Source organism: Gastrolobium bilobum, unplaced genomic scaffold (genome assembly GCF_033153095.1).
Source record: "Gastrolobium bilobum isolate Gb01-03AN ecotype WA unplaced genomic scaffold, APGP_CSIRO_Gbil_v1 utg7613, whole genome shotgun sequence".
Taxonomy (NCBI): Eukaryota; Viridiplantae; Streptophyta; class Magnoliopsida; order Fabales; family Fabaceae; genus Gastrolobium; species Gastrolobium bilobum.
This window is the reverse complement of record NW_026898007.1, coordinates 95314-123265: the sequence shown is the minus strand read 5'-3', so window position 1 is coordinate 123265 and position 27952 is coordinate 95314. Positions and strand designations below refer to the sequence as shown.

The window sequence follows — 27952 nt, the reverse complement described above, 5'->3', positions numbered from 1 at the left end:
CTTTTAGGTATTTTTGTGTCACTTGGTAGTGTCTCCAAAGGTCTACAACTAAGGGCAGAAGCAATCTGCCCCATTTGTATCTCAAGGCTCTTCAAGATAGCTCCATGACTTTGAAGCATAACTTCATGGTTTTCTAGCATTTGATTCATCAACTGCTCATTTGGAGGTTGAGCTTCTGCAACATGTTGTTCTAGCTGTTCAACAAAAGGAGGAAGCATAAAACAAGGTGAAAAAGGCTCTTCTGCTTCAAATGACTGATGCCATCCATGATAAGGTTGCTGGTATTGGTAATTTTGGCCTTGATTTTGGGCAAAATTACATTCTTGGTTCTGCCATCCTTGCTGATCAAATTGGTTGTGGTTGATAAAATTGTAGTTGAAGTCTCCCACATAAAGAACAGATGTTAGCTTGCTGGGGCATTCTTCAAAGGCATGAGCACCATAGCAAAGTGAGCATATAGGTGTTATAGCAACTATTGGAGTAGGTGTTGGTTGCTTGGATTCTTCCATAACCATGACCAAATCCTTCATTGTGTTATGCAAAGCTGCGAGTTGAGTTGCCAATGCCATTGTGATCCCCCTGTAAAGTGTTTAACAACCAAACTTTTTTTTTTTTTTTAGATTTGGCAGAATGCTAAGTGTATCAATTTGTTTTCACAGTAAAAATTATTGATCTGCAAAATCTACAAGGAAAATGTAAGTTCAAGAAAAATTAAAAATGAAAATGAAAGAAAACCAATTCAAGAACTAAAAGACAGAATTTTCAAAAAGAAACTAAATCAAACACCGTTCCCCGGCAACGGCGCCATTTTGTTGGGTAGTAATTTTTCGAAAGAAAGAGTTATCGTTCTCAGGGAACGGTTTGTTTAGTTTTCTTTTTTTAATTCCTATTTCTAATTTCTTGAATTTAAGTAATCAATCTTTTAAAACTAAGAAAAGACTAAATGAAGCAAGTATTTAACAGACTTGTATTAAACAAAATTAACAGAGGAATATCTAATCACAAATGTAACAATTATACGGTACTGGAATTCTTGAATCATGGATGAAGGAAAAATTTCGCATTCCTGCGTTTTATAACTGCTACGGCACTTTAAGATCAGAATTTGAACTACTATGGCTATTTTAGCTAAAACTTCCCAGTTCCAGTTTTAATCTTTAGAAGGATCTTTTCCCAAAGTCTTCTAAATCTTCAAAAATTATATCAAAGACCTCCTTGGGTTATCCCTAACCTCAAGGGTTCAATTAACAAGGGTCATAACCTGATTTCCCAATCACAATTATGCAAAATATATTCAAGATCCATTCCCATGGTGTTCTTGAACTTAAAATCAAAATCTTGCTAATCAAATGAAACTAAAGCAAACCATCACAGTATTCAGAAAAATAAAAGATCACCCAATCATCGTGAATCCCAGAAAAAGAAACTTAGAAATTCATATTAACAAATGAAAAGCTTAGAAAAGGAAAATGAAGAACCAAAGCTTGCATGTAGCTGAGTCTTGGATCCCTCCAAGAAAGAAGTTTCACGCTTGCTCTTGATGTGAGAATTTGAAGAACAAAGACTCGAACTTAACAAAAAGTAAAGAGCAGAAAAGAAATTCTGGAATTGAAAACTAAAACTTTACAGGAGAGTGCTTAGTCTATATCTCTGTATCTAAGACTCCTATTTAAAACTAAACAAACCGTTGATCTAAAGTTTCATTGCTGTTCATCTATGCATGTCCTCATCCAACGGTCCAGCTCTCTTTTTTTCTTCACTTCCAAAAAGTAACTCATATGGCTCTCTAATTGCAGTAAAAATAGTAAAAGAGGATAGTAAATCATCAAATTATCTCTTTCTCTCTCTTTTACCTTATTGGGCTGATTGGTACTCATTTGGCCCATTACTTTGCACTTATAACTAGTCTTTAGCTCAAATATTGTAAAAACAAAGCCATTAAAATAATCATAATTTATAGCTAACATATATCAACCGTAATAATTATCTTTTGAGGCGAGCAGACTCCTCCAGATATTTTCACAAACTTTGATTATTAGAGTCGATTATAGGACTAATCTGGAGTGCAGGGCAAGTCGAGAATTAAAATCTTATGCCCTTTCCCAAGATGGTATTGGTGCGAATCGAACTGAGGTTCTTCCCTACTCACTCAGCTCCATTACACCAACTAAACTATCATTATTGAGCTCTCTTTATTTATTTTTTTAATTAAATAGATCATTTCCTTCCGCTAGTCTATCATATAAATTTCTATCAAAATAATTAATGTGGTGCATGATTTTCAAATGTAATATAACATGTTAGTAACTCAGGTTCAAATTTAGGTTTGTAAATTGTAACTTCTTTTCTTTTCTTTTTAATTACCAATCAGTGTTTGAAGCTCTCACGGGATCCATTAATTCGATTTTGGATTTGAGTCTTTCCATCTTTTCAAAATTTATGACTCTCAATAATTAAATTTACTATCCTTTGAGCAGGTTAAATCCTCGGATTTATCTCGAATGTCACTAGATCAACAACTCTTAAATTTTTTCCCGCTTTTCATTCATACAATAATTAATAAATTTAGTTGTTCAGTTGTAAATTAAAAAAATATGATCTAGACCACAGTCTATTGGTTGCACCAAAAGAAAGGGACTAGAAGAAAATACATTAGTGGTTGGATTGCATGGATACATCAGTATGTGTATTTAGAGAAAATTAAAGTAATGAAGATAGTGTGTGATTAAAGCAAAAATGCTAGGTGCATGAGTTTTAAAAAAGAAATGCAGTTGTCGTTCCACCCGATTTTCTGCAACTTTACAGAATATTCAAGTTTAAGATTTACCACAATTTTTTTTTTCATTTTCTCTCGTTCCAATTAATGTGTAAGCAAAAGGTACTTACACAAACAATTTGAGTTATGTGTATGATATATATCATTTAAAAACAATTAAACTTACATGAAACTACACAACGAATGTGCAATTATTATTATTATTATTATGAGTTTTATTTTTCTCATGTTGCATGAGACAAATTGTTTCATGCAACACACACAAAAGTAGATGGGACCCACTTAAAAAAGAGAGAGAAAACAAAAAAGTGAGTTCCACCTACTTTTTTTTGTGTTGCATGAGACAATTTGTCTCATGCAACATGAGAAAAATAAAACCTTATTATTATTATTGGAAAATGATGGAAAATTAACAAAGCAGAAACAGAAAACAGATGATCCGATCTGAAACATCCTGGGAACTGTTGTTCCCGTACAGTCACTTTGCACCAGGTCACTACAAACTTTCGGAGGTGAACTAAACCAAGCAATATTCCAGTCGTTGTCAGCTACATGAGAGGCCATCCAGTCAGCAACCTTGTTATCTTCTATGTGAACATGAGACATCTCCACCTTCCAAGAATTATGGAAGGTCTCTTTGAGTCTTTGAACTATTGAAGTACTTTTGTAAGAAATAAGTATGGGAAAAACTATTCTCATGTCACATGAGGTAAGTTTTCTTCCTACACACTCTTTGATAATCATGTAATATTTTTCTTTTCTTTCTTTTTTATATTTTAGGTAGTGAGTCCCATCACTATGTGTCTATAACATAAGATTTCTTCTCTCATATAACATGAGACTAGATAAGCCCAATAAGTATATGCATGAATGATATATTTTCAGTGAGAGAGGGTGTAGTGAGTGAGGTGTGACTATGTATGATTTGGTTTTTTTCTTGTTAGAGATTGATCGATGTCCAAAGTTTCGATAGACTCGACTATTCCGGTTGCAAGTTTGTACCTCTCTGCTCTTCTAAAAAATTGCGACTCGAATTGAACCCACTGTAAAACTATTTGTGTCTCATGTGTGATGTGTGTCAATTGGTTTGATTAATAATAAAAGAGGCTTTAAGGTAATTGACGTTTCGCATTAATGATAATTGACATTTTAACGTTTTGCATTATGGTAACGTTTCGCATTAATGATAATTGATGTTTTAACGTTTTGCATTATGGTAACGTTTCGCATTAATGGTAATTGACGTTTTGACGTATCGCATTAAGGGAAGTTAATTAGAAATAACTGTGATAGGCCAGTTATATAATAGTTTATATGGTCAGTTTTCATATAAGGGTATCTGATAGAAAACAAACGTCCTTCTGAGTCTGCCTAGAAAAGTTGTATCTTATCCCTATCAAAGAAGGTACAAGAACGGTATTCTACTGTTAAAGATCTTCCGTAATTATGGACAAAGGTATGTTTGTGTGAAACTCATGAATTCTAAAGATCCTATGTCATGTTCTTGACTGATTACTATTGAACATGAATCATGAATTATTGATTAAATTGCTTACATGTGGTATCAGAGTCTGTGTTTAAGAATTTGTATTTTTCCATAAATAATTATGAATGGATTTCTGGTTCCTGAAAATTAGAGTTTTTGAAAATAAAATTTCCGATCATCATTGAAAATTCTCGATCATTACGCTAAAAGGTACTTCTCGATAGCCATTCGGTTTTCAATTACGGTTTCACAATTTCGAATTGCATATTACGGTTTCACAATTTGTTTTGTCCTTTTGTGAATTGTGAATTATAAGGTCAATTTGCTCTTCTCGTTTTTTGTGCTTAATGGAGAAAGTTGAAAACATATATGAGAATTCCCATCAAATGAAAACCACCGAAGCAAGGTACTGTGTAAATTTTAAACGTAAATTTGCTTCTCGGTTTTCGTAATTATGGACAAAGCCTCAATTGATTTGAATGAAATCGTGAACCAGTGTTGGTATTATGGAAAAAGTGAATGATATTGGATTTCATATTATTCTTGAAATCAATTAACTGTGCATCATGTTTAATGGATAATATTTCCATTCGGTTTTCGTGTTTTGGAATACTGCAACCTTCACGGTTTGGAAACTTGTTTTTTATTTTTTTCTAAACTGTAAATGCTTATGTGATGTGGTTGGATTAAAATTGAATGTGAAAATTTAATCCTATTATTGTTTATGAAATATTAAAGTTTTGGAATTAAATTATGATAGATTTCTTAGTCACCAAAGTAGCCAAATCTTGAAGAGTTGTTTTAATTTCAAATATTATGAACTTTATTTCAATTACCATTACTGTGATGCTATGAATAGTATGATATAATTATTATAGTTATGGTATATTGAAGTTCATTATTATAGAACAGTTGGAGATCAACCCAAAGGTTGATTATTTGTTTTATAAAATGAACATAGATGTTGGTATTGTTGGCATATTTCCTCACATTTGGACATCCAAAGATGACAAATAATTATGATAGGGGTATGCATCATTGCCAAATTATGTGAAATTTATATAGCATCATTATAGTTAATGTTGTATGTTAATGGATCCCCAAAGGCGAACATTAATATGCATTAAAGTTAGTATAGTTGAATCTATGCATTGAAGTTAGTATAGTTGAATCTGTGAAGTATGTCAGTATGTGACATGTATGACTCAAAGCATTAACTCAGCTCTTCCACAAATTGAAAGTACCATCGAAATGATGAACTTGTGGAAGAACGCTCCCAAACCGCTGATAAGTCTCTTGTTGGGACACTTATGAGTACACTGACCACCATGAAGTTTGATGGTTCGCGTACTATGCATGAGCATGTTATTGAAATGACAAGCATTGCGGCAAAATTAAAATCATTGAGCATGTTATTAAAATCATTCTGTCAATTATGTAAAGCATCAAGAAGCTGAAAAGTATAAAGGTAAGATGCATGAGAAGGAGGAGGAGGAGGACCCCTTAAAGTGAATGAGGCCTCTTCTTCTAAAATCCACAAGGCCAAATGAAAAGTTTGTCTTTATGGGCAATAGAGTGAAAGTTCCGGTGGAAGCTGTTGGGACGTATCGTTTAATTCTCGACAGTGGATATCATTTGGACTTATGTGAAACTTTGTATGTCCCTAGTATATCTAGGAATTGAGTTTCAATTTCCAAACTTGATGTTGCTGGATACTCTTTTAAATTTGGTAGTGGTAGTTTCAGTTTGTACAAGCACAATCATTTGATTGGTAATGGTACTTTATGTGATGGATTATATAAATTATGTCTTGATAATCTTTATGCTGAAACACTTATGACTCTGCATCATAATGTTAGTACTAAGCGTACTTTAATTAATGAGTGTTCCGCTTACTTGTGGCACAAACGTTTGGGACATATTTTCAAAGAAAGGATGAAAAGATTGGTAAATAATGAAATCCTTCCGGATTTAGACTTTATTGATTTGAATGTTTGTGTGGATTGTATTAAAGGAAAACAAACAAAACACACAAAGAAAGGAGTCACAAGGAGCACTCAACTTCTTGAAATTATACACACTGATGTATGTGGTCCGTTTGATGTTAATGCCTTCAATAAAGAAAAATATTTTATCACTTTCATTGATGATTATTCACGTTATGGTTATGTCTATTTGTTGCATGATAAGTCTCAAGCTGCAAATGCTTTGGAGATTTATATTAATGAAGTTGAAAGGCAATTAGACAGAAAAGTGAAGATTGTCAGGTCTGATGGGGGTGGTGAATATTATGGAAGGTATGATGAAAGTGGACAACATCCGGGCCCATTTGCTAAATTTCTGGAAAAGCGTGGTATTTGTGCTCAATACACAATGCCCGGTACACCGCAACAGAATGGTGTATCAGGAAGGCGTAATAGGACCTTACTGGATATGGTTAGGAGTATGTTAAGTAATTCTTCTGTACCTGTTTCATTGTGGACTTATGCTCTAAAAACTGCCATGTACGTATTGAATAGGGTTCCTAGTAAGTCAGTTCCAAAGACTCCTTTTGAACTTTGGACTGGAAGGAAACCTAGTATAAGACACCTGCATGTTTGGGGTTGTCAGGCAGAGATTAGATACTACAATCCGCAAGAAAAGAAACTGGATGCAAGGATAATCAGTGGTTATTTCATTGGTTATCCAGAAAAATCGAAAAGGTATAGATTTTACTGTCCTTATCATACTACAAGGATTATTGACTCTGGAAATGCAAGGTTCATTGAGAATGGTGAAGTTAGTGGGAGTGAAACACCACGTAAAGTGGATATTCATGAAGTGAGAGTACAAGTTCCATTACCTTGTAGCTCTAGTAAAGTTATTGTTCCTTATGCTATTGAACCAATCAATAATAATGAAGGAAAAGTTAATGATCCCACTACTCATGAAGAGATCATTGTTGATGAACCGAATGAACCCATAGTAGAGGAACCACAACAAATAGCATTAAGAAGATCTCAAAGAGAAATGAGACCTGTTATTTCTAATGATTATGTGGTATATCTACAAGAGTCTGAATTTGACATGGGTATTCAGGATGATCCAGTAACGTTTTCACAAGCCATGAATGGAGAAAATGGTGATAAATGGTTAGATGCTATGAAAGATGAGTTGAAATCTATGGAACAGAAGAATGTCTGGGATCTTGTTGAGTTACCAGAAGGGTGCAAGAGAGTTGGTTGTAAATGGTTCTTTAAGACCAAACGTGACTCTCATGGTAACTTGGAACGTTACAAGGCCAGACTAGTTGCAAAGTGATTCACTCAGAAAGATGGCATTGACTATAAAGAAACTTTCTCACCAGTTTCAAAGAAGGATTCTTTAAGAATTATTATGGCATTGGTGGCTCATTATGATCTAGAGTTACACCAAATGGATGTGAAAACCGCCTTTCTAAATGGAAATTTAGATGAAGATGTGTACATGGACCAACCAATGGGGTTCATAGAAAAGGGTAAAGAGCACATGGTGTGCAAACTTAAGAAGTCAATATACGAACTTAAACAAGCTTCACGACAATGGTATCTTAAATTTAATGATACTGTTGTTTCCTTTGGATTTAAAGAAAACATCATTGATCGATGTATATATCTGAAGATCAGTGGGAGCAAGTTCATCTTATTGGTTCTGTATGTTGATGATATTTTGCTTGCAACTAACGATCTTGGTCTTTTAACTGAGACTAAGAAGTTTCTCCCTAGTAACTTTGAAATGAAAGATATGGGTGAGGCAGCTTATGTGACAGGAATAGAAATATTCCGCGATAGATCACAAGGACTGTTAGGTTTGTCTCAGAAAGTATATATTAATAAAGTTCTAGAGAGATTCAGAATGGAAAACTGCTCATCGTATCCAGTTCCAATTCAGAAAAGAGATAAGTTTAGTCTCTTACAATGTCCTAAAAGTGAATTGGAACGAAAAGAAATGGAAGCAATTATGTATGCATCATTAGTTGGGAGCTTAATGTATGCTCAGACTTGTACGAGACCAGATATTAGCTTTGCAGTTGGGATGTTGGGTAGATACAAAAGTAATCCCAGTATGGATCATTGGAAAGCTGCAAAGAAAGTTCTGAGATATTTGCAAGGAACTAAATGTCACATGCTTACTTATAGAAGGTCTAGCAACCTTGAAGTTATTGGATACACAGATTCAGATTTTGCAGGATGCGTAGACACAAGAAAGGATTGCCTGAACATGACATAGGATCTTTAGAATTGCTCTGATACCACATGTAAGCAATTTAATCAGTAATTCATGATTCATGTTCAACAGTAATCAGTCAAGAACATGACATAGGATCTTTAGAATTCATGAGTTTCACACAAACATACCTTTGTCCATAATTGCGGAAGATCTTTAACAGTAGAATGCTTTCTCTAAGCCTTAACCCTTTCACCGTTCTTGTACCTTCTTTGATAGGGATAGGATACAACTTTTCTAGGCAGACTCAGAAGGACGTTTGTTTTCTATCAGATACCCTTATTTGAAAACTGACCAAATAAATTATTATATAACTGGTCTATCACAGTTATTTCTAATTAACTTCCCTTAATGCGAAACGTCAAAACGTCAATTACCATTAATGCGAAATGTTACCATAATGCAAAACGTTAAAACGTCAATTATCATTAATGCGAAACGTTACCATAATGCAAAACGTTAAAACGTCAATTATCATTAATGCGAAACGTCAATTACCTTAAAGCCTCTTTTATTATTAATCAAACCAATTGACACACATCACACATGAAACACAAATAGTTTTACATTCTCTCACTTGGCTCATGTCATAAGGTGTTCATGATTTAATTAACATTAACTTTAATGCGCATTTACTAGGCTAAAGGTTCCATACATTGACGTCATCATAATTCATTATTAGAAATAAAATCAACATGAGTCATGGCGGTTGTATGCTATCAAGTCGGCATAGTCCCTTCCATGTACTACTATATTGACTCTTCTTCCTAACATGATACTTTAATAGGAAGTGTACATTATGTCCAACAATAATGTCTTCATAACGGACCATAATTATTTTCAATATCATCACATATACTTGCATGCATTCATAAATTGAAAATAAGACAATATCAGAAACATATATTCATCAATGAGCTCAGAGTGTCAACACTTAATGCATAACTATAATTTTTCATCATTCACTAGCTGACATAATGCCCATTTTACGTAGTAAATGTCTTGGGCGGTAGTCCCTTCGTCAAGGGATCAGCTAACATAAGATCGGTGCTAATATGCTCTATTGACACTCTATGTTTCTGAACATCTTCTTTAACGGCAAAGTACTTTAATTCCATATGTTTAGCACCTTTGGAATACTTGTCGTTTTTAGAAAAGAAGACTGCTGCGGAATTATCACAATAAATTTTCAGCGGCTTTTCAATATTGTCGACCAATCCAAGCCCTGAAATAAAGTTCCGTAGCCATTTAGCCTGAATCGTGGCTTCAAAGCATGCCACAAATTCAGCTTTCATAGTGGACACAGCTATTACAGTCTGCTTTGCACTTTTCCATGATATAGCTCCTTCAGCTAAAAAATACAGGTAACCACATGTAGACTTTCTTGTGTCTACGCATCCTGCAAAATCCGAATCTGTGTATCCAATAACTTCAAGGTTGCTAGACCTTCTATAAGTAAGCATGTGACATTTAGTTCCTTGCAAATATCTCAGAACTTTCTTTGCAGCTTTCCAATGATCCATACCGGGATTACTTTGGTATCTACCCAACTGCAAAGCTAATATCTGGTCTCGTACAAGTCTGAGCATACATTAAGCTCCCAACTAATGATGCATACATAATTGCTTCCATTTCTTTTCGTTCCAATTCACTTTTAGGACATTGTAAGAGACTAAACTTATCTCTTTTCTGAATTGGAACTGGATACGATGAGCAGTTTTCCATTCTGAATCTCTCTAGAACTTTATTAATATATACTTTCTGAGACAAACCTAACAGTCCTTGTGATCTATCACGGAATATTTCTATTCCTGTCACATAAGCTGCCTCACCCATATCTTTCATTTCAAAGTTACTAGAGAGAAACTTCTTAGTCTCAGTTAAAAGACCAAGATCGTTAGTTGCAAGCAAAATATCATCAACATACAGAACCAATAAGATGAACTTGCTCCCACTGATCTTCAGATATATACATCGATCAACGATGTTTTCTTTAAATCCAAAGGAAACAACAGTATCATTAAATTTAAGATACCATTGTCGTGAAGCTTGTTTAAGTTCGTATATTGACTTCTTAAGTTTGCACACCATGTGCTCTTTACCCTTTTCTATGAACCCCATTGGTTGGTCCATGTACACATCTTCATCTAAATTTCCATTTAGAAAGGCGGTTTTCACATCCATTTGGTGTAACTCTAGATCATAATGAGCCACCAATGCCATAATAATTCTTAAAGAATCCTTCTTTGAAACTGGTGAGAAAGTTTCTTTATAGTCAATGCCATCTTTCTGAGTGAATCCCTTTGCAACTAGTCTGGCCTTGTAACGTTCCAAGTTACCATGAGAGTCACGTTTGGTCTTAAAGAACCATTTACAACCAACTCTCTTGCACCCTTCTGGTAACTCAACAAGATCCCAGACATTCTTCTGTTCCATAGATTTCAACTCATCTTTCATAGCATCTAACCATTTATCACCATTTTCTCCATTCATGGCTTGTGAAAACGTTACTGGATCATCCTGAATACCCATGTCAAATTCAGACTCTTGTAGATATACCACATAATCATTAGAAATAGCAGGTCTCATTTCTCTTTGAGATCTTCTTAATGCTATTTGTTGTGGTTCCTCTACTATGGGTTCATTCGGTTCATCAACAATGATCTCTTCATGAGTAGTGGGATCATTAACTTTTCCTTCATTATTATTGATTGGTTCAATAGCATAAGGAACAATAACTTTACTAGAGCTACAAGGTAATGGAACTTGTACTCTCACTTCATGAATATCCACTTTACGTGGTGTTTCACTCCCACTAACTTCACCATTCTCAATGAACCTTGCATTTCCAGAGTCAATAATCCTTGTAGTATGATAAGGACAGTAAAATCTATACCTTTTCGATTTTTCTGGATAACCAATGAAATAACCACTGATTGTCCTTGCATCCAGTTTCTTTTCTTGCGGATTGTAGTATCTAATCTCTGCCTGACAGCCCCAATCATGCAGGTGTCTTATACTAGGTTTCCTTCCAGTCCAAAGTTCAAAAGGAGTCTTTGGAACTGACTTACTAGGAACCCTATTCAATACGTACATGGCAGTTTTTAGAGCATAAGTCCACAATAAAACAGGTAAAGAAGAATTACTTAACATACTCCTAACCATATCCAGTAAGGTCCTATTACGCCTTCCTGATACACCATTCTGTTGCGGTGTACCGGGCATTGTGTATTGAGCACAAATACCACGCTTTTCCATAAATTTAGCAAATGGGCCCGGATGTTGTCCACTTTCATCATACCTTCCATAATATTCACCACCCCTATCAGACCTGACAATCTTCACCTTTCTGTCTAATTGCCTTTCAACTTCATTAATATAAATCTCCAAAGCATTTGCAGCTTGAGACTTATCATGCAACAAATAGACATAACCATAACGTGAATAATCATCAATGAAAGTGATAAAATATTTTTCTTTATTGAAGGCATTAACATCAAACGGACCACATACATCAGTGTGTATAATTTCAAGAAGCTGAGTGCTCCTTGTGGCTCATTTCTTTGTGTGTTTTGTTTGTTTTCCTTTAATACAATCCACACAAACATTCAAATTAGTAAAGTCTAAATCCGGAAGGATTTCATTATTTACCAATCTTTTCATCCTTTCTTTGGAAATATATCCCAAACGTTTGTGCCACAAGTAAGCGGAACACTCATTAATTAAGGTACGTTTAGTACCAACATTATGATGCAGAGTCATAAGTGTTTCAGCATAGAGATTATCAAGACATAATTTATATAATCCATCACATAAAGTACCATTACCAATCAAATGATTGTGCTTGTACAAACTGAAACTACCACTACCAAATTTAAAAGAGTATCCAGCAACATCAAGTTTGGAAATTGAAACTAAATTCCTAGATATACTAGGTACATAAAGAGTTTCACGTAAATCCAAATGAAATCCACTGTCGAGAATTAAACGGTACGTCCCAACAGCTTCCACCGGAACTTTCACTCTATTGCCCATAAGGACAAACTTTTCATTTGGCCTTGTGGTTTGGGTCATAAGCAATCCCTGCATTGTATTAGAAACATGAGTAGTACAACCAGAATCAATCCACCATGTATTATAAGGAACTTCAGCCAGGTTTGATTCATAACATACATAAGCACTAGGCTTACCTTTCTTTCCAACCAAGCCTTACGTTTCAGGCAATCCTTTTTGAAATGCTTAGACTTGTACGAGACCAGATATTAGCTTTGTAGTTGGGATGTTGGGTAGATACCAAAGTAATCCCGGTATGGATCATTGGAAAGCTGCAAAGAAAGTTCTGAGATATTTGCAAGGAACTAAAGGTCACATGCTTACTTATAGAAGGTCTAGCAACCTTGAAGTTATTGGATACACAGATTCGGATTTTGCAGGATGCGTAGACACAAGAAAGTCTACATGTGGTTACCTGTATTTTTTAGCTGAAGGAGCTATATCATGGAAAAGTGCAAAGCAGACTGTAATAGCTGCGTCCACTATGAAAGCTGAATTTGTGGCATGCTTTGAAGCCACGATTCAGGCTAAATGGCTACGAAACTTTATTTCAGGGCTTGGATTGGTCGACAATATTGAAAAGCCGCTGAAAATTTATTGTGATAATTTCGCAGCAGTCTTCTTTTCTAAAAACGACAAGTATTCCAAAGGTGCTAAACATATGGAATTAAAGTACTTTGCCGTTAAAGAAGATGTTCAGAAACATAGAGTGTCAATAGAGCATATTAGCACCGATCTTATGTTAGCTGATCCCTTGACGAAGGGACTATCGCCCAAGACATTTACTACGTAAAATGGGCATTATGTCAGCTAGTGAATGATGAAAAATTGTAGTTATGCATTAAGTGTTGACACTCTGAGCTCATTGATGAATATATGTTTCTGATATTGTCTTATTTTCAATTTATGAATGCATGCAAGTATATGTGATGATATTGAAAATCATTATGGTCCGTTATGAAGACATTATTGTTGGACATAATGTACACTTCCTATTAAAGTATCATGTTAGGAAGAAGAGTCAATATAGTAGTACATGGAAGGGACTATGCCGACTTGATAGCATAAAACCGCCATGACTCATGTTGATTTTATTTCTAATAATGAATTATGATGACGTCAATGTATGGAACCTTTAGCCTAGTAAATGCGCATTAAAGTTAATGTTAATTAAATCATGAAGGGACACCTTATGACATGAGCCAAGTGGGAGAATGTAAAACTATTTGTGTCTCGTGTGTGATGTGTGTCAATTGGTTTGATTAATAATAAAAGAGGCTTTAAGGTAATTGACGTTTCGCATTAATGATAATTGACGTTTTAACGTTTTGCATTATGGTAACGTTTCGCATTAATGATAATTGACGTTTTAACGTTTTGCATTATGGTAACGTTTCGCATTAATGGTAATTGACGTTTTGACGTTTCGCATTAAGGGAAGTTAATTAGAAATAACTGTGATAGGCCAGTTATATAATAGTTTATATGGTCAGTTTTCATATAAGGGTATCTGATAGAAAACAAACGTCCTTCTGAGTCTGCCTAGAAAAGTTGTATCCTATCCCTATCAAAGAAGGTACAAGAACGGTGAAAGGGTTAAGGCTTAGAGAAAGCATTCTACTATTAAAGATCTTCCGCAATTATGGACAAAGGTATGTTTGTGTGAAACTCATGAATTCTAAAGATCCTATGTCATGTTCTTGACTGATTACTGTTGAACATGAATCATGAATTATTGATTAAATTGCTTACACCCACTACCTTTTAAATATGATCAGTGTCCAAAGTCTTTACAGGCCCCACTAATCCGATTGCGAGTTTGTGTCTCTCCACTTTTCGAATTATAACTCTCAGGAATTGAACACACTATCCTTTAAGTGATGTGTGGTTATGTATAATATGGTGTATTAGAATTCAAATTTTATTTTATTTTATCTTTTTAACTAAACATTAAAATTAATTTATAAATAAAATATTTTATGTTGTGGAATTTAACATGAAAAAAGTAACAAGGCATGAAAATTTATTTTTACTTTATATTTATGTTATGGAATCTTAATATAGACTTATTATGAACTGCTATATGTATTAAACATAAACTATATTATATATATTAAAAATATTATTTAATATCAAAATGTGTCCTAACGTGTCAGTGTGTAATATCACATCAAATTAACATGTCGGCGGGTCATATTGTATTGTATCCCGTATTTCATATCTGTGTCGGTGCAACATAGATAAGTGGTGATGGGTATTGATAAGTCCACGAAATATGACTTAAAACATATGGTTTTAATATGAAAATGTAAAAAAGAAGAATACTCTTTGTGTTAATATATACCCCAATTACCAAAGCTGAAATGTTATTGATTTAAGAGCTAATGGGCTGCAATTCTATTTTTCAGGCCCATCTATTAACATTTTCCAAAGCAAAGAAGGAAGAAAGAAAAGAAAAGAAAATAAGAAGAAAAGAAGTGGACTGGACTTTGGCAATGCAAATCAGAGGCCCAGTTGAAGAAAAACAAAAGAAAGAAGAAAGAAAGAAAAACTCAGCAACGTGGAAACAAAAGTAGACAGTAGTCGAACCCTAGCCCCTCACCATTTGAACCTCCCAATCAGTCCACCAAACCGACAAATCAAACCAGCCACACATAAAGAAGAATCTCTTTTTATTTTGCGAATCTGAAGCAGTTACGGGTTGATGGTGTGAAGCGAGCGTGGAGTGAAAAGGTGCACATGCGTTGATTGATCTCATCGTGTGAGAGAAGCCACGTGGAAGATGATCCAAGGGTTTTCAGAGCTATTGCATGCAGAGGAGATGATATAAAAAGAGCAAGGGACCTTCTGCTGTAATGCTTCTTCTTCTCCATTTTTCTTTAGTTTTACTTTTACATTTCTGGTACTGTAATAGATGTTACTTTGTTTTTTATTGAATATGTCAGTACAGTACCAAGGCTATTCTTGTGAATAGTACTCAGTGCTGTAGTTTAATTTTTCTGCACTTTATTTTCTTTGTAATTTTCATTTCATTTGCTGATTTTGTAGCTGGGCCCTTATGGGTATGAGCTAAACCTTTTAAGGTTGGGTCTAGGATATCCGAACCTCAGTAATGGATGATTGTTAATTACTTTTATTAAACTTTGAATCTCAGTTGTTTAATGTCATGCTTTGTATTTAAATATTCTATCATTGAGGCCTGATGGTAGATATTATGTTAGGAAGTAGTCATCGAGAGGTGACTAATTCTGGAAATGCATTAAGCACATGGACTTGATTGTGAGAGCATTCAAGGGCTGCCACTTAGAGATGAGGGAAGCCACCATGTAATTTTGGACTTGAATGCATGAGTCCTTACTTCATTTAGCACAGAGATGTGTAAATGGTTGTTTGGGATAAAATAATTTTAAGAGATTAAAATCAATAAGAAGTTATCTATTAATTGAGAATTAAATTTTAGTAATATGTAATTGGCATTCAAACCATTGCTGTGGGAAAGGTAAACCGAAGCTCAACCTATTTTTTCAACCATTTTCACAAACTCATTTTTTTGTTCCTCTGATCTTTAATTTTTCAATCATCATTCTGTTTTTACAATTTGTTTTTGTTATCTAAAAATCTTTTTACATCAGATACTTAAATTGCTTTCCTACTATATTTTTTTCATCCCTTAGCCCAAGAAATTAATTCTGAAAATTATAAAAATAATTCTGAAAATTCTGAAAATTAAAGGTATGAATTGAATTGATGCTGGTTACTTCATCCTATTTAAAAAGAAATTTACTCCAACAATCTCAAAGATCAAATTCAAAATATAATTATTGGTATGTGCTATGGACTCAAATATGAGGCTCATTAATTGACAAGCCCGACATTAATCAAATAGAACTATGGGAAGATATTCATCAAAGATATCAATTCTGATATGATAGCATGACATATGGGCTTGGGCCGCCAACAGAGGCACTAAACATCCAGAATCCACTACTCACAGGTAAATTCTATAAATAAGAGATAAAACATACGGGTACATTACGCTCTCTTTCTTACTGTTATGTTATCACTGTGCACACACATACTCTCTCTGGCAAAGCCGTTTATAGTTCTTCAATGCACAGTGATCTGCTTGACTCAAAAATATCTCATCCAATATTAACATACTAGTCTATCGGACTAGACATATTTGTCTTTAAGACAAAACAGTAGGAATTACATGAGGAGGACTTTCATGTGTGCTTAGAAGCTGATTAAACACGATGATTATACGAACTTTATATTAAGGGTTTTATTAATCTCATGTTAAAGAAAATAAATTATCTTATGTCATAGAGACAAATTTGTGGGCTTCACCACCTGAAAAATAAAAAGAAAAGAAAAAAAATTGTGACATAATTATTGAAGGTGTGTAAGAGAGAAAGTTATCACATGTAGCATAAGAGTAATTTTTTCCTTATATTAAAGTAGATAGTGCAAACTTCAAAACCAAGGATGGACTTTGCTTTAAAAGTAAAGAAAATATTGAGTGCTTATGAAGCTATACAAGAGGAAACAACTAACGATCCAAAATTATAAAAAGTTGAAAGAAACAATAATTTGAGATGGTCTACATATGGTCATGAATCATGATGACATATGCAATTAAGCAAGTCACAAAAATGAAAGCAAAATTAAGACAAATTTAACAGAAGTGTTTCGTTTAGCACACAAATGAGAAAGAAGAGTCTGAACACGCTCAAGGTGAACTATTAGTGAAAAAAAAATTAAAGATGCATTTGGTGCTTATAAATATGGATTCTATTTTTCTCATATTGCATGATAGAATTATATCCTACAAAAAAAAATAATTATGTACTACGGGTATATAGTTATAATAGTAACATTATTTTTCTCTCTCCCCTACGTCAGCCGACAATGTCTGAGAAGAGAAAAAAAATAGCTTTAATATTATAACTATGTATTACTCGTAAACCATGGTACATAGTTATTTTATTTTATTTTTGCAGGAGAGATTTCCTTTTCTAGCAACATAAGACAATGATTTCCCTATAAATTTTTTTATTTATTATTTTAGTTCTTTTAAAAGTTTTAGTTTTGATTAGTGTATTTTATTTTTTTTAAGATTATTCGTATGACCTTTAAGTATTGATATGTCAAAAGGATATATATATATTTTTTTGGTAAACATGTCAAAAGGATTTTTAATTCACTGTTAAATAACACATCAGCATTTAACAAATTTATGAGTATGCAGACTGAAATTAGAAAGAAAAAAATAAAGAGATTTAAGAGACACAGATCAAAACTAAATTTTTAAAAAGGAAAAACCAAATTTTATATATTTTTAAGAATAAAAAGGATAGTTCAGCAAAGAAAAAATATTGGATTCGTGGCTTGAAAAAAAAAATACTAACTAAGAGATATACAATTAAAAAAAATCAATTATATTTTCTAGGGTTGGCAAAACGGGCCAACCCGGCTCAATCCGACCAACCCGCGTTCAACTCGAAAAAAACGAGTCAGGTTAGGGTTGGCTCGAAAAATAAACAAGCCGGAAAACTCAATTCGACCCGAATCGGGTTAGGGTTGGCTCGAAAAAATGAAAAAATAAAATAAAATTTCATTGATGCTATAACTTCTAAATTTTTTTCCTAAATTACTAATTCATTCAATACAAAGACATTATACAGATAAACCATAGAAAATTCCTTTTGCATTTGGACTTGTTGGCACCACATTCACACTGTCACACATACTATAAAAAGGTCCTTAATGCACGATTTTGGACTTATTGGCTACTGCAGGGTATTTTCGTTTGGGTCTTTGGAATTAAGATTTTAGGTTGTAGCTTTCCACTTTACCTTCATTAATTTTTATACTTTTATATTAAAAAAAAACATAACCCGCGAGCCAACCCGTTTGACTCGTGGGTTAGCTCGATTTTTTTCGAGCTGAAACAAGTCGGGCTGACTTGAGTTACTAACTTATTTTCTCTGACCCAACCCGACTCATTTTAGCCGAGTTACGAGCCTAATATTTTCTCAAATAATTGAGACTCAAATAAATAACTTAATTATTGGGTTGACCAGAATTCTGTTTTGATAAGTGTTAATAATTTCTTATTTTGTTAAAAAGTATAAAATTAAATTTTGAATGTGATCATTATCAAGATATGAGATAGGTTTATTTTTCTAATAAGAAACTAAAATATTATCAGTTATAAATACTCATTGTTTCAAAATAACTGTTATTTAATTTTTCACATAAAGAGAAAAAAAAGTCATTAAATAATTTAAAATAAATTCCTTATTGGTTTTTAAAATTGAAAAAAAATTTAAAATAAATCAAAATATTTAAATTGACAATTTTTTTTGGTGAACTTACAATTCTTTTTTTAATAGAGAAAGTAGTGGTTTGAGAAAAAAAAGAAATTGTCGAATAAGTAGGAGTTTATGGAATTGAGAGGATGGATAAACATGTATGGATCATGGTAAAGAAATTGTGGCATAGAATAAATTGAAAATCATCATTCCTATTTAATCATCACATTTAATCATCCTTATTGTAATGTAATATTATTTTGATAATAAATTTTGATTATTCTCATCCATGAATATTAGCCAAAACAGGTTAAACTGTATGCATGATTTGAGTTATATTTTTATCTAATTATTGATATTTATGTAAAAAGCCAAAATAATATTTTCCCAATAAGTGTAATTTTACCACATATAGTCATTTATAATTATAAATAACCCATCTAACCTCTAAAAAAGTGGATGATCAAATAGAAGACCAGATACATCTACATCAATGTATAAGGAGAAATTTATCTTTAAAATTAATATACCAATTAGAAAACATTAAAATAATAAAATATTAATACATTATTGGCATTTGGCACCCAGTCAAGGTAGTATTTTTTATTTTATTTTAAATTTCCATCAGTTCAACGATTGTATAACTAAATGATTGAATTGTTTTCAAAATAATTATTCAAATTAATGCGATAAATCTCACACGTTAGTCATGCGACAAGTTTTGAACGTCAACTATACAAGATTTATTGTCAGTGTGAAAATTCCACAAGATAAAAATATAGGACTCTTTAAGTTCCGCATTACAAAAATACATGATTAGTTACATATAGATCTCGTGCGAGACTTAGATAGAATAGTAAAAAGAGGAAATGTGGTGTTTGTGTGATTATCGACTAATATATACATAAATCTCAACATAAGAGCAATACGAGATTAGTCTCATGTGTTTGTAATGTGTGACTAGAAGACTCTCACATTACAAATGTATGAAACTTCTATGCTGACTTCAAATCTCACATTGTTGGCGCGTGAGACCTGTACCTTATGATCAACATACAAAATTCATTACATTAATATGAATAATTATTTCAAAATAAATTAAATACACATTTAATTTATTTTTAAAGAACGTAGTATGATGTCTACCAAAAAAAGAACGTAGTATGCTTTAAAAAAAAAAAAAAAAAACTGTTTGCTAAGGTGTTTTTTTTTTTTTAAACTTTATTTATCCTGAATCTAAATTGAAAGATTGGGCTTTATGCACTTTTGTGTGAGATTCACGTCATATTTTTTCTTTCCCTTTTTCCTGCCTTTTCAATTTTCTCTATACAAAATTTCATTTCTTCTATAAAATCAAACGATATTAAAAAAATTCCTGCTTTAAGAAAAACATCCTTGAATATAAATATAAAACTCATAATACTACTAATCACTGAAAATTGTGAATAAAAAAAGGAAAATAGTTTTCTTATGTTGTAGGAAAAAATTTCTCTCATATAGTAGAAACAAAATTATAAGTGGGACCCACAGGTAAGAGGAGAGAGAAAAAATAGAGGTGGAACCCACCTCTCTTTTGTGTGTGTAGGAAATTGGCTTCTCTTATGTAACATGGAATAAATATAACCCATAAAAAAAATGCTCTACTCTTTTTGCAAAAGACAAAAGTTAGACCCAACTCGTCCAATTAATTTTTGAGGGAGGATATTTTGACTACCAAAATTTTCTACTACATATCTAATCAACATTGGATCAAAGAGAGAATGTTAAAAAGTTTTTGAAGAGAGAGAAAATGCTAATTCAATGGTGATTAAATAGGTAGTAAGTTGGTAGTGGAAAATTTTGGCAGTGAGAATATCCTTCCTCTTAATTTTTTGAAAAAAATTAAATAAAAAATTTCTTATTTAAGCATGGACTTAGACTAATCAGCAATGAACTTGGTCATGAATCCATGATATGATGTAACGTTTCAAAACCAAAATAAAAACAGAACTTCAAATAATTAATTAATTAATTAATTAATTAATTAATTTGTTAAAATCTGTAATCAAACACGAAAAATAGCCGTTACAACAAAGAGCGCCTCTCTCTCACTTTCTCTCTCTGCAAAACAAAAAGTTCCTATTTTTCCCTTCATTTTGTTTCACCAAACCAATCACACACACACAAATCTCTCTCCGATTCTCAGAACCCATTTACTCAAAAGCGAGATTGGAGCGTTTTTTCAATGGAAATTAGTGGTCAAGCAATGACTCCTGAGAAAGCCTCACAATCACAATCAAATGCTGAGAATTTGAATCCCAATGTTCCAACGTCTTCAATGAAATCTTCAAAGGAACCAGTTGTTGTTGTTGTCCATTCTCCTCAGAACAGGATCCGTCAGAGAAAGTTCATTGTAGCAAAGAAGAAGAAAACCGATGCGGGCACAGCGGTTTCGTGCAAATGCAAATACAAAGGCACTGCAAAGTGTCTTTGTGTTGCATATCAGAATCTGAGGGCTTCTCAGGAAGAGTTTTTCTCCAAGAATAGTGATAACAAAGAGAAGGGTTATGATGAAGAAGATGAAGAACAAAAAGCTGAGAGTTTGCTTGATGAGGTGATAGAAGCAAGGTTGATGATTCAGGACCTTGATAATGAGGGAAGGAAAATAGTGGATGAAGAAAGAGAAGAAGAAGAAGATGAAGATAATGGTGATGCAGTTGAGGGTAGTTCCATGGTGAAACGTAGGAGGGATAGGTTGTTGGAAGAGGCTAGGAATAGTGTTCCTGAAAGTGGGTCTGGGAGAGTGATGCATTTGGTTAAGGCCTTTGAGAAGCTTCTCTCTTTACACAAAACTAGTTACAAGGAGAAGGATGAAAAGGAGGAGGAGGAGGAGGAAGATGAGAAGCAACATCATCATCATCATCATGATGGAGAGAATAGTAAGAATAAGGTGATGAAATGGGCATTGCCAGGATTGCAATTGCAACAACCTCCTAAGGCTTCTGAAACTGAGGTTTCTGCTTCTGGTTCTTCTTTGTTTTGCTGCACTTCAGAGTTGGTTTTGACATCCGAGAACCTTGGCTTGGATAAAAGGGTTTCAGTTTCTTCTTCTTGGGATAGTAGTCGTGGAAGGTTTGACTTTGACTCCTTAAGCTTGTTTGATGATTCTATTTGATTAACATCTTGAATAACAGGATATGGTTCTATTAGATAGAGGAAAAACATAGTTGTTATCATATAAGGATTAGTTATAGGATACATTAGTTATATTCTGGAAAAAAAAAATTTGTTTTTCTCTATGCAATAGGACCATATTGTGATGTTCAAGAACAGCAAAGCATCCAAATCCTTAGTATCTCTACTCATTTTTATTGAATTGTTTTCACCTATTAGAGAGTGAAAAACATAATTCTTATCATGTAAGGAGTAGTTATACGGTACATTAGTTATATTTTTAAAAAAATTATGTTTTTCTCTATGCAACAGAACAATATCATGATATTCAAGAATAAGAAAGCATCCAAATCCTTAGTATCTCCATTCATTTTTCTTGAATTGTGTGTCATTCATTGTTGCGGTGATGTTTATCGATTTTTATCTTTCTTCATGCTGCAGTGTGTCTAGCAGGACTTCTGGGGGTCGAAGAAGCAGGAGAAATGTAAGAGTTTTAGATACTGTTGTTATATTTAAGTACTAATGAAGAACGATTAATGATTCATTAATGAGATTTTGAATTCTAATGAATGGATTTCAGAGCTTGGAATCATCTGGGACTTTAGGAGGAAAGAGGTGGAAGAAGAAGCAGCAGCTAAAAGTCACTAGCCAAAAACCATTCAAGCTAAGAACAGAGGTGATTTATGACAAATAAATGATATTTATTTTTTTATAAAGGTTCCTTTTTGTAGTTATTTTCCAATGATGTTGGAGTTTGGAGAGTAAAATTGGTAATGCAATGGAAATTGTACTGTAGCAAAGGGGAAAGTTGAAAGAAGAAGAATTTACAAAGAAGGTGCAAGAGATGATGACAGAAGAAGAGAAGCTGAGAATACCTATTGCACAAGGTCTTCCATGGACAACAGATGAACCTGAGGTAAGGTCATTTTCTTATGCAAGTCCTTGATTTGAGGTCTCCATATGACTGTGGTGAAATCTAAAGCATAATTCACAAACAAATTTAAATATGGTCTCAAGTTTGCACTTGCTAAATTGTAATGGTTTACTTGGCATAATAGCAATTTTTTTGTGCTACTTTTACAGTGCTTGCTAAAACCTCCTGTGAAAGAAAGCACAAAGCCTATTGACCTTAAGCTTCATAGTGATGTGAGGGCAATTGATCGCGCTGAATTTGACCATCAGGTGACTCTTTCATCTATTTCTTCCTTTCTTCTTTTCCTTAGTTTTTCACATTATACAAGTTAATGTATAATGTTAATCAAACCTTTATCTTCAATTACTTTTGGATTTAAAAGAAAAGTAGTGTAACATAAGTTTATCCCCATTCATCCTTATTATTCCTTGTGCACGAAAGAAAACTTAAATTTGGCTACATATCGACCACTAATGTGTTTGCTTGCCTTAGTTAGTGTGAATTTTGAACTACTTGCCCCCTCTAAAAAAAAAATTCTAACTCTGCCATTGCTTATGATTTTAACTGCTGAATTCAATTGAGCTACAGCTATCTTTCATTTTAGGAAAAAAATACAAAATTGATGAGTGTTTGATAATGTAGGTGGCAGAAAAAATGAGCTTGATAGAACAACAAAAGTTTGAAATGGAAAGACAAAATAAGGTACACTCACTATCTATCTATCTCTAATTACTGAGTTTATCTAAAATGCTGATGTTTTTGTACATTACTCCCATATAGTTGGCAGAAGAGGAAGAGATCAGAAGATTGAGGAAGGCACTCATCCCAAAAGCACAACCCATGCCTTATTTTGATAGACCTTTTGTCCCAAGGAGGTAATGGTTGTTGATCTAGTCTCATGATTAATAATCATAGAACATGTTATAAATTATAATCTTCTTTTTACAATTTTTGTACAAATTATTTTAGTCTTTTCCTTTGTTCTCTTTAGAATTACTGTCTCATTAATTTTTATTTTTATTTTTATACTTTTGTGTATACAAGGTCAATGAAGCATCCAACAATACCTAGAGAACCCAAGTTTCACATACCCCACCATAAGAAGATCAAGTGCTGCTTGTCATGGAATGACATGAGCCCCTACTCCTCCTACCTCAACTAAGCTTCCAAAGGTCACTGGTTGATGTGAAGTTCATTTCTCCCATTCTCTGAGCACTGTTCAATTTTGTATATGGGCAACCGATATATAGTTGCAAATTCTTTTTTGTCTTTGGTCAATTATAGTGCACTTATAGGACATAAGGTATCTTCTTTTCGAAATGAAATGAATTTACTATTTTTTGTTTCGGGTTGTAATTCATCATTACTTCAATTATAGAACAAGTGAGTTCAAAAGCCCCTGGTAGTATATTATATCATTAAAAAAATGAAAACTTATGATAGTGTAAAATGCTATTATAAAAAAGTGCAGGTATTTGTGTTCCAAAAACAATTCAAATTAATGATATTAAGCCTGTTAGTATTGTTTTGTAGTTTTTTTTTTTTTTTTTTTGAGAAAAACGTTTGTACTTTTAAAGGATATAACTTTGTGACATTTTAGATCCTAACCGTTGATTTCCATCAATCAACGATTATAATTTATTGGGTTTTACTGCGAATTAATAATTAATTAATAAGTTTAACCTAATAAATTATACCGTTGATTGATGGAAATCAACGATTAGAATATAAAATGACACAAAGTTATATCCTTTAATAATATTTTTCCCCTTTTTTTTTTTTACCACAAAACTATTGAATATACCAATAAGATTGGTAATGACCAGTTTTTAGATCGAGCTATCAAGTTGGAAATTTAAACATTTACCATAAAGAAAAAGAGGACAAAAAGGAGTATATTGTCCTTAATGATATCATTTAAGAAACAAGGTCACTTTAGAAGAATTTTATTGAAAAAAAAAAGTTGCTGAAAGTATGACAAAGGCTTAAACTGAATTTCGAACATGGTTCATCTTATTATGGTGCCATATCCCATTATTACTTTTCTTTCTGTGCAGCGTTTATATGTAGTTTTATTTTATTTTTGAATTTATCTTTTCTCAATGTTTAATTAATAATATTGTTATTTGATGACAATAAAGAATAATAATCGAAAAAAAATGTATTCATAACATTATTTCTTCTTATTATTCTTTAAGATTAATTTCTAAGTTAATGAAAGGATTATATTATTATTATTATTTGACAGGAGTATCTCATAGTAATACATAGTTATGAAATTAATCCATGGGATCGGAGGTGAAGGTTAAGTAATGTCTTCTCCAAGAGAAACAACTCCAGGATTCATTCAAGTGACAGTTGCAAGTACAGTTTTAAATAAATAGATAAAATTTGCTAATGTTAGTTCAAATGATAAGAATTTTGTTCCCTTAAATAAAAGGTATAGAATTTTAATCTGGAGAATGGAGAAAATGATATTGGGATAGCTATATCAATACAAATCGAATAATGCTCAAAGTGGATAAATTGAACTTCTATATTTACGAAAGCAAAAATCAACTAGGTGAGTCAAATACCAATTCATAAATGTGTTTATAAACCTAAAAATAAAAAATAGAAAGTACTGAGACAAATGTTCTTCTTTAGACTTTTCTCTGCCAAATAACAAAATGTGTGATAAGTAATTTATCTGGTTGTCTCATTCTGCCCACTATTAGATCCTTGTTGGTAACGTAATGTCAAGTCCAAAGTTTAACCTTTCTACCTTCCTTCATCTCCTATTAGCACCTCTAACCAAATGAAATTCACCGTGTAAATTGCCTTGTGCTTTCTATTTCTTTTAGCATTTTTGTTCAACTAGACACCCCCTTCAAAATGGGTGGCCAAGTGGAGAATCAAGATTAACACACTTGTCTTAGAAAAACTCAAGCGATGCAAATTCACCTATGACCCTCTTTGTGGAGTGTACTCACATGCTGTTCTTGTTGATAGCATTAATTTCTACTATTGCTTTTCTCTAGTTGTTTTCTAGAAGGGCAGTGCAATAGAGAAATTGAGAGCAGAAAAAACAAAATCATTGTTGCGAGTAATGTGGAGAAATAATGTATTGAGAATTCAAATCAAAACCTTACTGAACAAAACTCCAAACTAGATTAAAGGATAAACTTAAACAAAAAAATACAAATACAAATTGTAATAAGCTCAGCAAACTGGGCTGTTCAATAAGACATGCAATGCATAATCAGTTCTCAACAACATGTAAATCAAGAAGCAACCACAATTCTCCCAGCAACTTGGTCAAGATCCCTTCGACCACTAGAAGTGATTCTCCTACCTCTGCAATACAAAAAGCATAAACAAGTTGAATGCTATAGATAACAAGCAACAATGTGGTGAACAAATGCTGAAAGAACCAAAGGAATGAAAACAATTTCTAGGTGTCTCAATCTTCATCTCAAAGCAAGTACTTCTGTCTAGAAATCAAATGAAATACAAGTATGACCTCATCTTAAAGTAGAAACACTTAGCAATTGTTCCATTAGCATTTTTGGCATTTAAGAGCAAAACAAGACATACCCTTTTGTATCCATCTCAATAATGTTCATGCTTTGCAACTGTTGCAGTATGTGTCGGGCAATAGCACCACTGCTCTTGCAGAAATGTGGTGGACGGCTTCCATTTCTCTTGCTTCCACCATAGATCCTCCTAAAAGCACCAACACCAAGACCACCTCTCAAATAGATCTTTCTTGCCATGGAGGCTGTAACCAAGGTTGAACTCCATTAGTCTAACAGTAAATATTACAACAATATTTACCAACAAAATGAATGAAGTGTGAGTGCATGCATTCCTGCTAGCATATGACAAACTTACAATTAGTTAAGAGTAAACTCACCAGATCGAATATAATACCAGTCAGGATCATACGGAGCCAATTCCTTAAATTTTGCAGTTTTTACAATATCTGTCCACTCAGGAAGCTCCATCTGTTGAGCAACCATATAGGAATCAACAATCACAAGGGAAACAATAACATTTAGGTGGAAATGTCAATAAATTAGCATGCAGTAGTAACTTCATTTTAAGTTAACGCATAAATAGGACAGTAATATACATTCGTAGAAGCACCACAGCAAGCAGCATTACAATTGAAAAATATAAATCAACAAGTAAAAGAAACATTAGCAGCTATCCATTTCGGAATCTGGAGTGGAAGATCAAAGCCATTGAAAGCCTTCCATATGCCACTAAACACCAACAAGTTTTCACTCTTACTCGATCCAGATATGACATAAAAACAAATTCCCCACAAAAGAACTCATATTAATTAATATTAATTACATCTCAGCAAGTGTTCGCCATCTAATTAACCATATTAAGAATATTCATCAGAATCTGACAACATCATTAGCACAATAAGTGAAATCAAAGGCTCATAACTCACAAGCTAACAACAATTGATTCACTCAACGAAATTCCAGGGACCAAAATATATTTTTTACACATCATAAATATAAGCCCAACAAATATAAATTATTATTATTTTGAAAACATATAACACAAACACACAACAAGAATATAGAGCAACAAAAACTACAAAACCCAGATGAACCTGAACACTGGCAAATGAAGAAACAGATGAAATTAGATAGACCCAGAAAGGAATCTGGGAAGGTGAGTCGAATGGGGAAAGGAAAAACGATGAGAATGACAAAAAGATTGAACCTTTCCAGAACGCTTGAGGTGAGAGGAATAAGCCTTCACGAATTCGTGAGGCGAAACATCCTTCACGGTCCTCGCTGTAGCCATGGTCTGAAGCACAAACACACTCTCACAAAGTGCTGATCTCGAATCTCAATTTCTCTCCAACGTAAAGAGAATTGACCCTTTTGTTCCGAGTTCATATAAGTAAATCTCAAATTAGGGTTTTTGCATCCTATTCGGGTTATGCCCGACCCGGTTCTATTGGGCTTCCCTTCCACTGTTCTTTGTCATGTTGGTAAAGTCCA

General features: G+C 33.2%; 2 protein-coding genes across 2 annotated transcripts; one reads left to right on the top strand and one right to left on the bottom strand.

Moving 5' to 3' along the window:
* Positions 1 to 21488: 21488 nt before the first annotated feature.
* LOC133312162 (microtubule-destabilizing protein 60-like) lies at positions 21489 to 24105 on the top strand. Its single transcript, XM_061513321.1, has 8 exons — positions 21489 to 21988; positions 22472 to 22514; positions 22611 to 22706; positions 22827 to 22946; positions 23114 to 23212; positions 23586 to 23645; positions 23724 to 23818; positions 23988 to 24105. The coding sequence occupies exons 1-8, from the start codon at positions 21489 to 21491 to the stop codon at positions 24103 to 24105; spliced, it is 1131 nt and encodes a 376-aa protein (XP_061369305.1).
* A 1969-nt stretch (positions 24106 to 26074) lies between these two features.
* On the bottom strand, positions 26075 to 27831 carry LOC133312159 (small ribosomal subunit protein eS19z). The gene is made up of 4 exons (XM_061513318.1): positions 27669 to 27831; positions 26839 to 26929; positions 26520 to 26703; positions 26075 to 26279 (listed from the first exon to the last, which is right to left on the bottom strand). The coding sequence occupies exons 1-4, from the start codon at positions 27750 to 27752 to the stop codon at positions 26207 to 26209; spliced, it is 432 nt and encodes a 143-aa protein (XP_061369302.1). The 5' UTR covers positions 27753 to 27831; the 3' UTR covers positions 26075 to 26206.
* Between the last annotated feature and the right edge of the window lie 121 nt (positions 27832 to 27952).